The 15,795-nt window shown below is 45.4% G+C and overlaps 1 protein-coding gene across 1 annotated transcript in view; it reads right to left on the minus strand.

Moving 5' to 3' along the window:
- WDR49 (WD repeat domain 49) overlaps positions 1-15,795 on the minus strand; it is a 723,235-nt gene that overhangs the window by 183,157 nt on the left and 524,283 nt on the right. Inside the window, exon 17 of the mRNA XM_069618491.1 lies at positions 1,434-1,543. Coding sequence (XP_069474592.1) covers positions 1,434-1,543 — 110 coding nt within the window. The remainder of the gene's footprint in view (positions 1-1,433; positions 1,544-15,795) is intronic.

A 15,795-nucleotide genomic window follows, 5' to 3' on the forward strand; every position in this document is an offset into this window, starting at 1 on the left:
GGTGAGGTAGAATTCCCTTTTCACTCTACCAAGAGAGGACTTGAGAGAGTTGAGGGCAGAGAGGTAGATTTGCAGATCCTCATACGAGTGGGTTCGCCTCCATTCCAATAGCCGCTGACGCATGTCTGGCGGAGAGGCATGCTCAGGAGAGGCCATGCTGGTACTCTGAATCTGAGCCATCAAGTCCTCTCACGGGCTATACGAAAGTTGGACTTTCTGTTTGTGCAGGAAGAGCAGAACCAGATATAGGAGCAAGCGAGCATCTGAGGTACCAGGCAAAAAGCTTGCAATTTTGAGAAAAGAGTTTCTGTGGATGTCGGAGCATATTTGCCTGCATGTGTCTAAGTGGTGGGTGTCAGGAATCGGGTTGTGGAGGGATAATGTGGCAAGTTACGGGTCAGTGAGAGCGAAATGTGACTGTGCTGTGACAGTGGGAGCCATGTGACTCAGAATTGGGGCACTAGAAGTACAATCGGAAGAACTGGGGCATTGCAGGCCACATGGGGGCAGAACAAGAACCACATTGGGGCAAACAAGTGAGCCAAAGGCTATGGCATCTTAAGTGTTTAACTATTTCCTGTGTTTACTCTACAGGACGCCCTGTAAATCCTATGAATGTTTTTTTAAAGCAAATTGTACCCACGGATGCAGCTGCAAAAATTCTGTTGAGATGGTGCTCCCTAGTGCGTGACTTTGTGCATGCTTTCTGGCACTCTTCTCTGTTACCAATTTTGTGAAAACCTTTGCAGCACCCCACTTTCACAATTGCCAGTGGATGAGTTGTGGTCTTCAGCCATGCTCTTGGCCGAGAAGGATGGAACTGATTACTTCCAGAAGATAGGATTTATGGGCGAATTTCTACATATTAGAACTAATTTAAGGAAATTCTGTCTAAAACGGGTGATCTAGATGGAAAGTGAAAAGTTCAAAATTCTAATTTGAATGCATGACATAATAAGCCCCCCCAGTCTTCATGACAATCCACTTAACAGAACACGTTTCCACTAGGACACATTTTGAAATAGCTGAGATGCTATACACGTTTTTTTAAATGTGTGCACGTCTCTATAGTGAAAAGTAACTCTTTTAGATTGCGTTGTATGTATGAATAATGTTTTGTGGTTTTTATACATTTAGATAATACTATAGCAATCAGACAAATACCTAAGGCGACCTCAGAACAATTCTTATTGTTCATTTTAAGTCATAAGATATTAAAGTGCGCTCTGTGGACCACAAATGCGTGATTTGTGACTCCAATCGGTGCTAACAGTAAACAACGTCTAATGCTGCAGAAAAATGAGGCCGGAGAAAGGTAGAGTTTCAGGAGAAATTAGTAATTCTCTGTTTAGTATTCACACACAGTTCTGCACGCCCTGCTGCATTGCTCATGTGTGAAATGTTAATTACCAGAAATTGGTATCATTTCTTACCAATGGAATTGTGCACTGTCTCCTCACTGTAGAATGGATGCGGTTTTTCTTTTTTCATATTGCTCTCCTTGTATTGCTTTCCTAAGATTGTGTTCTCCCAAGGGCTAATCCTGAAATAAAAAAAAAGCAACGTGTTGCCAAAAACGAAAAGTGTACAACAATGTTGCTGCTAAAACTTCTGGCAGGGTCGATCACGTTTAACCCTTGTGTTCCTTCCTTCAATACTGTGCCCTCAGAACACAAAGCTTTGTGAGAATGGGTCTCCAAGCTCTCTTAAGCAATCACCTTCAAGTGGCAGCATTCTTAGCCAATGAGCTAAGGCAGGACCTAGAGCATCAATCAGGAGCCTTCATGCATATGCAAAGCAGGGAATCATGCAAGAACCTGCAGCATCAATGGGGAGCTTTCATGCATATGCAAACAGGGAATCAGGCAAGAACCTGAAGCATCAATGGGGAGTTGTCATGCATATGTAAAACAGTGAATCAGGCAAGAACCTGGAGCATCAATGGGGAGCCTTCATGCATATGCAAAGCAGTGAATCATGCAAGAACCTGCAGCATCAATGGGGCGCTTTCATGCATATGCAAACAGGGAATCAGGCAAGAACCTGGAGCATCAATGGGGAGTTGTCATGCATATGTAAAACAGTGAATCAGGCATGAACCTGCAGCATCAATGGGGAGCCTTCATGCATATGCAAAACAGTGAATCAAGCAAGAATCTAAAGCATCAATGGTGAGCCTTCATGCATAGCAAAGCAGGGAATCAGGCAAGAACCGGGAGCATCACAGGGAGCCTGCATGCATATGCAAAGCAGTGAATCAGGCAAGAACCTGGAACATCAATGGGGAGCCTTCATGCATATGCAAAGCAGGGAATCAGGCAAGAACCGGGAGCATCACTGTGAGCCTGCATGCATATGCAAAGCAGTGAATCAGGCAAGAGCCTGGAACATCAATGGTGAGCCTTCATGCATATGCAAAGCAGGGAATCAGGCAAGAACCGGGAGCATCAATGGGAGCCTGCATGCACATGCAAAACAGTGAATCAAGCAAGAACCTACAGCATCAATGGTGAGCCTTCATGCATATGCAAAGCAGGAAATCAGGCAAGAACCTGGAGCATCAATAGGGAGCCTTCATGCATATGCAAAACAGTGAATCAGGCAAGAACCTAGAGCATTGACGAGGAGTCTTCATGCATATGCAAAGCATGGAATCAGGCAAGAATCGAAAGCATCAATGGGGCTCCTTAATGCATATGGAAAGCAGGGAACCAGGCAAGAACCTGGAGCATCAGTGGGGAGCCTTCATGCAAATGCAAAGCAGTGAATCTGGCAAGAAACTAGGGCATCAATGGGAAGCCTCCGTGAACATGCAAAACAGGTAATCAGCCAGGGACCTAGAGCATCAATTAGGAGCCTTCATGCATATTCAAAGCAGGGAATCAGGCAAGAACCTGTAGCATTAATTGGGAGCCGGCATGCACATTCAAAGCAGGGAATAAAGCAAGAACCTGTAGCATTAATTGGGAGCCGGCATGCATATTCAAAGCAGGGAATAAAGCAAGAACGGAGTGCATGAAGGGGGCGCTTTCATGCATATGAAAATCAGTGAATCAGGCAAGAACCTGGAGCCTTAATGCATATGCAAAGCAGTGCAGTGACTCGGGCAATAACATAGAGCATCAACGGAAGCATCTATGAATATGCAAAACGGGGAATCAGGCAAGAACCTAGAGCATCAATGGGAGCTTTCATGAATATGCAATGCAGAGAATCTGGCAAGAACCTAGAGCATCAGTGGGGAACCTTCATGAATGTGAAAAACAGTGCATCAGGCAAGAATATAATAGCATCAGTGGGGACCAGTAATGCATATGCAAAGCACTGAATTAGCAAAGAACCTATAGAACATCAATAAGGACCCTTCATGCATATGCAAAGCAGTGAATCAAGCAAGAACATTGAGCATATATGGGGGCCCTTCATGCATATGCAAAGCAGGGAATCAGGCAAGAACCTGGAGCATCAATGGGGGCCCTTCATGCATTTGCAAAGCAGTGAATCAGGCAAGAACCTGGAGCATCAATGGGGGCCCTTCATGCATATGCAAAACAGTGAATCAGGCAAGAACCTGGAGCATCAATGGGGAACCTTCATGCATATGAAAAACAGTGCATCAGGCAAGAACATAATACCATCAGTGGGGACCATAAGTGCATATGCAAAGCACTGAATTAGCAAAGAACCTATAGAACATCAATAGGGACCGAAAAGCAGTCAATCAGGGAAGAACATAGAGTATCAATGGGGACCCTTAATGCATATGCAAAGCAGTGACTCAGGCAAGAACCTGGAGCTTCAATGGGGGGCCTTCATGCATATGCAAAGCAGTGACTCAGACAAGAACCAGGAGCTTTAATGGGGGGCCTTCATGCATATGCAAAGCAGTGACTCAGGCAAGAACCTGGAGCTTCAATGGGGGGCCTTCATGCATATGCAAAGCAGTGACTCAGGCAAGAACCTGGAGCTTCAATGGGGGGCCTTCATGCATATGCAAAGCAGTGACTCAGGCAAGAACCTGGAGCTTCAATGGGGGGCCTTCATGCATATGCAAAGCAGTGACTCAGGCAAGAACCTGGAGCTTCAATGGGGACCCTTAATGCATATGCAAAGCAGTGACTCAGGCAAGAACCTGGAGCTTCAATGGGGGGCCTTCATGCATATGCAAAGCAGTGACTCAGGCAAGAACCTGGAGCTTCAATGGGGACCCTTAATGCATATGCAAAGCAGGGAATCAGGCAAGAACCTGGAGCATCAATGGGGGCCCTTCATGTATATGCAAAGCAGGGAATCAGGCCAGAACCTGGATCATCAATGGGGGGCCTTCATGCATATGCAAAGCAGTGACTCAGGCAAGAACCTGGAGCTTCAATGTGGACCCTTAATGCATATGCAAAGCAGGGAATCAGGCCAGAACCTGGAGCATCAATGGGGGCCCATCATGTATATGCAAAGCAGGGAATCAGGCAAGAACCTGGATCATCAATGGGGGGCCTTCATGCATATGCAAAGCAGTGACTCAGGCAAGAACCTGGAGCTTCAATGGGGACCCTTAATGCATATGCAAAGCAGGGAATCAGGCAAGAACCTGGAGCATCAATAGGGGCCCTGGGAATCAGGCAAGAACCTGGATCATCAATGGGGGGCCTTCATGCATATGCAAAGCAGTGACTCAGGCAAGAACCTGGAGCTTCAATGGGGGGCCTTCATGCATATGCAAAGCAGGGAATCGGGCAAGAACCTGGAGCATCAATGGGGGCCCTTCATGTATATGCAAAGCAGGGAATCAGGCAAGAACCTGGATCATCAATGGGGGGCCTTCATGCATATGCAAAGCAGTGACTCAGGCAAGAACCTGGAGCTTCAATGGGGGGCCTTCATGCATATGCAAAGCAGTGACTCAGGCAAGAACCTGGAGCTTCAATGGGGGGCCTTCATGCATATGCAAAGCAGTGACTCAGACAAGAACCAGGAGCTTCAATGGGGGGCCTTCATGCATATGCAAAGCAGTGACTCAGGCAAGAACCTGGAGCTTCAATGGGGGGCCTTCATGCATATGCAAAGCAGTGACTCAGGCAAGAACCTGGAGCTTCAATGGGGACCCTTAATGCATATGCAAAGCAGGGAATCAGGCAAGAACCAGGAGCTTCAATGGGGGGCCTTCATGCATATGCAAAGCAGTGACTCAGGCAAGAACCTGGAGCTTCAATGGGGGGCCTTCATGCATATGCAAAGCAGTGACTCAGGCAAGAACCTGGAGCTTCAATGGGGACCCTTAATGCATATGCAAAGCAGGGAATCAGGCAAGAACCTGGAGCATCAATGGGGCCCTTCATGTATATGCAAAGCAGGGAATCAGGCCAGAACCTGGATCATCAATGGGGGGCCTTCATGCATATGCAGAGCAGTGACTCAGGCAAGTACCTGGAGCTTCAATGGGGACCCTTAATGCATATGCAAAGCAGGGAATCAGGCAAGAACCTGGAGCATCAATGGGGGCCCTTCATGCATATGCAAAGCAGGGAATCAGGCAAGAACCTGGAGCTTCAATGGGGGCCCTTCATGCATATGCAAAGCAGTGAATCAGGCAAGAACCTGGAGCATAAATGGGGGCCCTTCATGCATATGCAAAGCAGGGAATCAGGCAAGAACCTGGATCATCAATGGGGGGCCTTCATGCATATGCAAAGCAGTGACTCAGGCAAGAACCTGGAGCTTCAATGGGGGGGCCTTCATGCATATGCAAAGCAGGGAATCGGGCAAGAACCTGGAGCATCAATGGGGGGCCTTCATGAATATGCAAATCAGGCATGAACTTCGAGCATCAACTGTGAATCATCATGAATAAGCGAAACAGATTGTCTACCAGCACAATTCATGGTCTTCTCATAGATCCCATCATCTCCATTGCATCAGCTGTGGACCACTCTCAAAGGGAACGGGGCTAGGTGGGTTTCATTGTTGGGAGACATCTTTTCTGGGAAGCCAGAATAGCATTGTTGCAAATCAGCAGGCCGATTATTATAGTTCCTCTTTGTCCGACATTCCTCACCAAGACTAATGGGGTGACAGATAAACTAGAGCTTTTTCTCAAAAACTCATGCAGAGGATGAACTTTTTTTACTTGCATGATTTTAAGGAATTACCTGGTCACCTTATTCACTGGGTTAAACTGTTGTGCTGCGCATTAGTGTAAATGATGTGCTAGCCAGACCTCTTTTATACATTAGTGTCACAAGCACACACCCAACAGTATTGTTTTGAGATTTGCGCACAATATGTTCAACTATCTGCAAGCCTCAACTATTGCCAAGGTATTCCTGGCAAAGGTTTCCCGGCAAATAGTTGAGCAAAATCAAAATAGCAAAAAACTGTGCAGCCCACTTCATCTTAATATCGTTGCAACACTGTCCATCACTACATCATCGCGACCAATTTGTAAGATTGAACGCTGTGGAAAATACGCGATAAAGATGGAAAGACAATCTATGTCGATTCTGTGGGTTAGCAATAGAATCGTTGAAGCATTTAGTAATCGCGTGTCCAGGAACAAGTAATCAACGTACTTTACATGTTGGACGATTTGCGCCAGCAAATGATGATATGGAATCCTGGTGGTCATATGTAATTACAGGCAACAACATAAAACTGTCTTGTGCAGTTGTTTACTACGTGGACATGATCCTGGAAAGGAATGAAACCAGTCTGTTTCCTGAAACATAATCTAACACGAATCTATGTCATTGGTCAGAAGGACAGTGGTTTGAGATGATGATCCCTTGTGTTGTTATGTTGTCGTAATGAGTCTCAGGAAATTATGAAAGATGGATTGTAACAAAAGTTTAATAATTTCTTTTGTCTTTGTTAAACTGAAGTTTTCAATAGAAAAAAAAATCTTCATATCTTAACCTGCCATCTTCACACCTGCCTTGAAATCACTGCAGTGGCTTCTGATCAACCAACAGGTCCCCTTCTAAGCCCTGTTGCAGAAAGCATTGTCTGGGGTGTCCAGGTAATCTTCAGAGTTATCACTTAACTAGCCGGATACTGTCAGCCTCATATAAGAAAGTGTCAATCCAGCCTCTGAGGTACACACATATGGTGGCTGACTACTCTACATTGAAGGCTTTATCATATGCATCTCTCTCAATGCGCACCTTCACCTTGGAACTCATTTTCTAACGTTAGAGAGAGTGTCAGACACCCACCTTCCCTACTCACTCTATGTGGACTTCTCTGCCACTCATCCTTCACATTTGAACATCAGATGACTTCCCCGTGATCCAATCAAGCGCATTAAAGTGTGATTCGGTATCGGGACTGCTATACAAAAACAACAGCATAAATGAAGATCACCAGCTTTCTGGCATAACAGTAACTTGGTAGCTCTGGATGGCTGGAAGAGAATCCCAAAATAACTCATGCAGGATGTATCTTCCATGTGGTACTGTGTTACTCAGCCAGTCGATGTTTATGCACTGTCCCGATGGAACAGAAACTGAAATAAACCCTCTGCCTTCCTCCCAGGTTTTTTGGATAATCCATCCCCATAAAACCCCAGGTGCAAAGCCTAGGTTTTTGTGGGAAACCGACATGAGTCTTAAACGTCCTCAAAACTGTATGTGGTCAAGAACTTCTTTCAGCTGAAGCGACTTCACAATAATCTCTTACTTCGTCTCCATGGTAGTGGGTGCTCTTGTTAACTCATGACTGAAGTACAGAACCTCCCCCCCCTATGCTGCCTGCTTCCTCCCTGCCTATCAGATGAAGCCTCTGCAAAACGGTCAGTGCACAGCTCGTTGCTTGACCTTCTGATTGACAAAAACATCAGTCTATTTCTACGTATTTAAGAAGCATCCACTGGCTGCCAGAATCAGATTTGCGAGCAGGGGTGTTGCTAGGTCTGGAAAAGACCCCGGGCTACGCTAATGTCGGAAATGTCGGGACTGGGGGCTAGCTAGCCTTTTGGTTGTAGCTCCTGAGATTCTATCGGGGGCTACAACCAAAAGACCAGGGGCTAGAGCCCCATTAGCTCCCCCTAGCAACGCCTCTGTTTGTGAGGTTACGTTTCACCTTCAAGAGAATACACGTTGTGGCTCCCTGCTTTCTTCAAGACAAAATCTTGTGGTTCTATGCATCAAGAGACCTGCATTCTTCAGACTCCAACCTTCTTCCTCCCGCTCCAGGAATAGAGGCGGCACGTGACTTTCAGTCCTCACCCCTTGCCTTTGTATCTCCATTCCTGGCCCTCATAAGAACCATTAAATCCTTCATGCAGATCAGAAAAGGACTTTTAACATTCTGCCATGAATGCTTGTACCCTGCCCCTCTACCAACTCTTTGCTCTCTTCCCCTTTGCTTTTCCTCAACTTTCCCCTCTTCAGCTCCCTCATCCTTCACTCTCTCTCGTACCCCTTGGTTACCAGTGCCAAGAGGTAATTCAAAGTGCAGTGTGCATGATATAAATGAAAATAGAAATAAAAAAATATTGCAATTAAAACACAAGCACCCATTTTCAAGCTTCCTTGACGGACAAATGAAAAAAGAAATGCATTCTGTATATGACCGATTCCTCTAAAAAGTTACCATGGCTCTTAACCAATCACACATCTAATGCTTCTATACAATCCTATCATCTATCTGCTGCCATATTTCCTTTATTCATTGACCTTAGCCTCTTATCGTCCTTTCAAATATGAACAGGCTCTCAGAAGTTTGACCCGGTCAGTAAATGGATGCATGTTGGTTTGTGGGAACTGCAAGTCTGTCAGTGTTAAGAAGAGAAGTAAGATGGTGAACAGACAGCAAGTCCTTCATTGTGCCCCTGAGAAGTGTCCTACATGCGGCTGCACACCTCGTCAAGAGTCCACGCAGATACCACCACATCACACTGGCCCTCATCGACCTTCACTGGCTCCAACTGCATGCACAAATCACCTTCAAGTCTTGCTGCATCTAAGGCAGTCACCCTCAAGTCACCCAGCTACCTTGAAGGTAGCTGGGTAATCTCTTGAATGCATGTCAGCTTGACAGAGGGTTTTCGCTATTTGTTCTGACCAGCAATAAACCATGGGGATAAACCATGGGGTGAATCAATGCTGCAGACTAAAGTGATTGAAACCCATGAGTTTCAAATGCATTTTCAAATGTGCTGTGAGTGATGAAATTGCAGTTATTTAGATTAGAATGTTTCAATGGAGGCCAGTCAACTGGGGATGAGATAGTTATCGCTAATTCAAAGAGAACTTGTTTACTCGGCCTTCTTCATATCGCCTCAAGTATTTAATGCAAACCATGTGCAATTAAGAGTTAAGGTTAAAAGGGCTTATGCCAGTTATTACTAGTAATACATTATGTTTGCATACAAATGTTTAACTGATTGATGATATCATGACTTTCAACAGACAAATCCAAAAAGGAGTTGTGTTCTAGACATGAGCTGAAGGTGGTAGTTTAGATAACGGCTACCAATGAGAGCAATTGTATAAAGATGGGATTTCTTTGAAGAGATTTTGTCCAATCACATGTGGGGGGGTGGTTTGTAATAAAGTATCTGGGAGTGTTTTAACTATTTCAAAAAGGTATATAAGATGTCAATTTATGTGGTTCATTGAGACTTGGGTTAGTTTGGTTCCACGGCACCATCTAACTGCTCTCCGGACGATAAACTTGCTTTATGTACAAAATGTACACTCATTGCTCTGGTGGTGGGATGGCTTGGATTGAGGTAATTAGGGGTCTGCCCCCACAAAACTGGCAACAATGAAGGGACCCCAGGGTTTCCGAGACATTGGGGGTCTTCTATCCGCAACACTCAGCGGCAGCACCTCACTGCAGGGATCATTCTTCCATGCACAGTGAAAGAGAGGTCTGTGGACACCATATTGGTTAAAGGTCCATCTTCTACCCGGGAGTGTGGTGCTATGGCCCAGCTGTGCAGGACAACTTGATAGAGTACCACTTTGGAGTGCCTCAGGTTCACTTGAGTGCACTTTTGGGGGGTAAAGCAAGAGAGTAAATAGGGGTAAAAGAGGGTTGTTTCTTTGATTAAAGGGGTTTAGTAAGGGTAGACTTGCAGTGCTTGTGTGAAGTTAGTCGAGGTCAAGGGTGAGTGCTTTGAGGGAGTGAGTGGAACTGTTTTACGTTGTAAGCCCCTTGTATATATTTTTTACTAGTTTGATATTTTAGAGTTGTGACATGGTATCCTACCCAGCATGTCCATTGTGAGGTTGGTCTTGATACCCTTTAGTTTGTTTGTCTGGTTGGCTGGAGCCCTCACCCCAAGGTAGGATGGCATGTTATGGTAATCTTGACAGTCTTCATTGTGTATTGGCTGTGAAAATTGAGCCCTTGCCTCAATTTTCTTGGTTAGTCGAACTAGTGAAGGGAAAACTTCCTGTACTCAGGAAAGGACAGTTTTGTAGTAGAGCAGGCAGTACTAGTAATGAAGAGAGCAGTGGGGCTGTAGTGAAAAGCATTGCGCTCCTCCTATGCTCAAATGGGGGAGATATCTCTGAGATATTGGCCGGCAAGTGTTTTTGATAAGATGCTGTGTGTTGTGTAAGAGTGAGAAGTAGAATTAAAGCATGTAGCTGAGCAAGGTAATTGCGTCATAAAGGAGTACGGTGAGTGAGTGAGGGAAATGACTAAGAAAGTGCGTAAGGGTAAAAGGGGCTTCTTTGGATAAAAAAAAGAAAATTGTGCCACAGGTTCTGCTTGGTATTGTTTTTGTGAAAATGATCTTGGATGAATTGGGGTGGAGTATGGAGATTCTGTTTAATCATTTCTGTCTGGTACTTCATGGGTATGAGGCGAACATTCTAAAACACGATAGGGAATGGCTGCGGGAAACTAAGGGTAAAATGATCAATTGTGGCGATCGAGGGAACCTCTGATATAGGGATAGTGGAGAACTTGCATACTTTCTTGAATACAAGGCACAAGGGCTGAAAACTAGAGAAGCTGTTAAATATCTTAGAGCTATGGAGGATATGTGAAAAAGGCGTGATGGTCCATATTGTTAAAGTCTCAGAAGAGGGGGTGAAAAAGGAGGGTGTGAGAATTCCTCCTGCACTGCCCCGTATGGGTACTATACTTTATCAGCCAAAAAGGGGTGCACAGACCTTGAGTTTGAAATTCCATTTCCCCCAGCGGCCACTCCAGTGGCTGCGAGATGGACATAGGTGATGCCTCCATCAGCTGCGATGCCTCTGAAGTGGGATCTCGAATGAAGTGCAAGGGTAACTCCTTCAATGGTTAGGGCTGCAGGGAAGTTGTGAACAGAGAGTGGAAAGGGAATAACCCACCGAATGCTAGGTTAGCAGATAGATAAAGGGTGGAAGAATGAGAGAGAGTGAGGCTGGCGGCTAGAAGAGTGGATGAAGGATTGAGAACGAAGGAGAAGGAGGAGGGTAGGCCTTTTCCTGCTAGAATAGAGGTTAGGCTGAGAAGAGCTGTAGGGACACAAGAGCAAGAAGATTTGAAAGAGGCGCTCAGGCTAGCAGAGGAAGAGGTAGTGCTGATACGGCAGTAAAGAGATGAAGAGCGAGAAGATGGGAGAAGATAGGTAAGGCATGTAGAAGAAGGAAGGTGGAGGCAAGGGGAGGTTCTTGTTATGTTGGCTAAATCGGTTATTAAAGCAGTTGAGTTGGATATGGAGAACAGGGATGCTGCTCAGGTACAGGGTTTGAGCAGGGAGGATGGGAGTTGGCACCCTATGCTAGTTCTGATTATGCTTCTGTGCCTGTAGAAGGGTCAGGGAATGTGGTAAACAGAACAGAAGATGAAGAGGAATGGGAATCGGATGTCGAGCAGGGGAAGCAGGGAGTAGTTGTCCTACCTCCTGCTCCAGTAGTAGCAATAGAGAACACACCATGGAGTCATAGAACACCCAAGGGTACTCACATGACTGTAGAAAGTAGTAGGGGAGAGATGGGAAAGCCCCACTATAAATGAGGATAACTCATTTTCATTGCTCCAGAAGGGTCTGGGAAAGGCTTATTATGTCCTGTGGTCCCACATGGACCAAAATAACTTTATGAAGACACTCCCTTGGCTCACTGCAGGGGTGTGGAAGTGGATTTATGCATTAGAAAAACACACTGCCGGTGTCATGTTGGCTATAGGGGATATGAATAGCTTTTTCACGGCCCTAATGGGGGAGCGGTCAGACGAACTTTGGAGGAAATCGGGGAATCCGGGAGTTTAGTTGGATACGAATAATTGCAGGGCACAGGTATGAGGGGCCTTGTGGATTATGTATCCCGATACACCCGATATAAAATCAATTCTACCCAAAATGATGACATTTGATGATGATCCTGCAGAACATATCCAGTTAATTCACAAGATGTGGAGGGTATGAACGTGAGAAGCGTGGGATAAGAAGGTGGCAATTCTTTACTGCATGCTAAAGAAGGGACTTCCCAAGGAAGTTCAGCACAATCTAGATAAAGTGGTAGGTATGGAGGCCAAGAGTTGGCCAGAAATTCAAGCACATATTGTGCATTTTTGCAAAAGGAGACAAGAAAATGAAAAGGCAAGTATAGAACAGGACAAAAGGCAGCAGAAATTGGCTAAGATTTGTTTGGAAGGGGCAGTAATTACTATCTCTATGGAGGGACAGCAGGGGCAATTGGGTCAACAAGGACAGGATGCATCGGGTCTGACACAGGGGTGAATGGACAGGTATGCTTCCGGTCCAAGGCAAATGAGAGGATTTCCGAGGTTATGGGGAGGATTTATGCGTGGGAGTGGGTCCTTTGGCAGGTTCAGAGGAATGGGTCCTCGGTTTAGTGGGTCAATGGAAATAGTTATGGATGGTTCTATGGGATCCACTGCTGGCTGTGTGGAAGGTTGGGACATGTGTCATGAGATAGTCATGACAGGACACAGTATTTTAACATGGGAGCTCTGCAGATGCAATCCCCAACTCTGCCATATGCCCCAGGCTCTGTGCAATCACAGTAGTAACGGGTTGAACAGAACCCAGTGACTGGGGCTACACAGACCTATGTGATCCCACCAACAATGCCAGCACAAGCCTCGGTGCAATTATTGAGCAATAATTCTTTACCTATACTGGAGCAAGCGTTTTGGAGGGAGTCCTTTTTCGCTCCAAATGCTAATATGTTCCATCAACAGGACAGTCCACAGGGGTCTCCGATGTGTCCAATCCAGCTTGTTACCACTGATCCAGAAGAGGCACCCTGTATAGGTGTGCTGGTAAGTCATCTTGCATTAAGGAACGTGAGTTCCCCTTGTCAGGCAGAACGATGGACACATAGGGATTCTCTGGGTATATCCTGTCGGTTCCTTAGACTGAAGATCTCGGTATCAAGGTAGGTACTCAAAATGTATCTTCCCCCTTGTTGTATTGTACAGACACCCTGGTGAATCTTTTGGGAAGAGACCACCCGAGGAAATTACAGATGTCGATTGTTTTCAAGGAGGAAGGTACAGTATGCTCAACTCCAGGTTTCCATCCAGTAAGAGAAGCAAGGTGTCTGCAAGACTATTGTAGCAACAGTGCAATTAGTGGGGTCCCTGTACACACAACATTGTTTCTTTATGGGGTAATAGTTTTGTTGAGTTGGGTCCCGGGAATCAGAAATCAGACCTGACGGGTACTTATGGAGTTTTTATTTTGGCCTGTGTGCCACAGGAAGTAACACCAGGCACTATTGTTATGATTCTCTTAGAGGCAGTAGTGATCAAGAAGAACAGGGTGGTTCTCTCAGGCAAAGATGAGGAAGCAGAGAATGGCACACAGTTCTGAGCATTGATCTGACCTTATCGCTAAGGTACGTGTCTGACGAGCAATTGTTTGAAGACACAGGTGAGATGACTTTTGAAATTGGGGTGCCTTGCCAAATAGCGATAGAGCAAAGGGAAGTATCATAGACCATGCTCATCATTAAAAATACATTGGCATATTGGAAGAAGGATTTGGGAATGGTGGGACCATTTATGGACAAGCAATGCTCTTGATGTGGAGCTGTTAAAGAGTGTTGGAGCAGTGCAAATAAAATTGAAAACTGGTGCGATATTACCACAGGTTAAGCAGTACCCCATGTCTAGGGAGGTGGACAAAGGGATTTATGAGACCATTATGGTGTTGTTGAAGCAGGGCAAAATACAATCTTCTGTGTCCCCATGTAACACGGGCGTCTACCCTGTGAAGAAAGCGAAGGGGTCCAGTTGGAGGATGGTCTGGGATCTGCACCCCCTCAATAATATTGTAGAGGTGCAATTTCTGGTGATACCAATTCCTGCCACCATTCTCTGTAACATCCTAACTGGGTCAACCCACTTCTTGGTGATTGATTTAAAAAAAAAAAAAAATCTCTGTTGCCTTCCATCCAATTCTCAATACCTCACATTATTTACGTATCGTGGTCAGAGATTCAAGCACACAAGATTGCCCCAGGGGTACTGCAAATTTCTGAGTGTCTTTAACAGAGAGGCTCAAATGGTTCTGGGGAATTTACATGTGTCCAGTATCGTAATTCAGTACTTGGACGATATGTTGGGTTGTAGCACTTCAGAGGAGCAGTGTCGAGGAGATTCAATAAAGCCCCCCAATGTGATTTTAGAGAAGTCTAAGTCAACTTTAACAACTTAAAGAGTTTCAGGGTATGAGGTAATTTTATCAAATGCATTGATACATCCTGTGCTGTGTCACTTAGTCAATCCTGTGACATTTGTAGCTGAACCAGTGAAACCAAAGGACATTGTTCATGATTGTGCCACTAACAGGGGAGAAGAGGAAGAAAGGAGGAATGTTAAAGAGGATGCCCTGGAGGGAGGTGGGGTACTTTTTGTTAATGTGTCCTCAACCATCAACCAGGACACTGGTGGAAGGCATTCAGATGCAGCTGTTGTGGGTTTGTAGATGGGGAATACCTGGTCAGATGGAAGAAATGGTTGCCTTCAGAACTACTGGCACATATAGAGGCACTAGAAATGAGTAAGGGGAAGGCAGTCGCTATCTATTCTGACTCCACGTACATCATCTCCAGTTTACATTTGTGGTTATAAAGGTGGCAGAGAAGAGGGTTTAAGAGGTCTGACGGGTCCCCTTTCTAGCATTCCGTGCTGCTAGCCCGACTAATTGAAGCATTACCTTTCTTTCAGAGAAAGGTTTAGTTAAATGCACACTCACACTAACCGTACTAATCCAATAGCTCTCAGCAATGATGCTAGAGACAAGGCATCGAATGAAGCTGTGTACTTACCATTTACAGAGTCCCTGAAAATGGAAACTGTGTCCCAGCAGGTACTGTTGCCAGCCCCATACACCACAGTCCTGGTACTTCAGATCATAGAGATGCAAGGGAGAGCCCCTAGAGATAAACAGGAGCTTTGGGGGAAGAGAGGATATGTTCTCTCACCAACAGATTTGCTGTGGAGACAGGAGGTGATATAGAATGTTTTAATGCCCGTAGAGCTGCTTCTTTTGGCTATAGAGCAACTACAGTACCCATTGCACACTTCTCAGTGACAATTTGCAGCAGAGCTCTGGGAAGAATGATTTATTCCAAACCTACAGGAACAGGTAAGTAGATTTGTAGGGAACTGTGTAGTGTGTAAAGATTGTTATCCTTGAACACCATGAGGTTAGTAAAGGGAGTCTTGCCTAGGCCCTCTGGGCCATTCAGGGAGCTCCATATAGACTTTGTGGACATGATCAATAACTATCGCCTTTTACTTGTAATTGCTGGTCCATTCTCCCAGTGGCTTGAGGTTGGTCCCTGCATACATCCTGATGCTAAGTCAGTAGCAAGATTTCTGGTG

Source organism: Ambystoma mexicanum, chromosome 10 (assembly GCF_040938575.1).
Source record: "Ambystoma mexicanum isolate Mex_15411 chromosome 10, UKY_AmexF1_1, whole genome shotgun sequence".
Lineage (NCBI taxonomy): Eukaryota > Metazoa > Chordata > Amphibia > Caudata > Ambystomatidae > Ambystoma > Ambystoma mexicanum.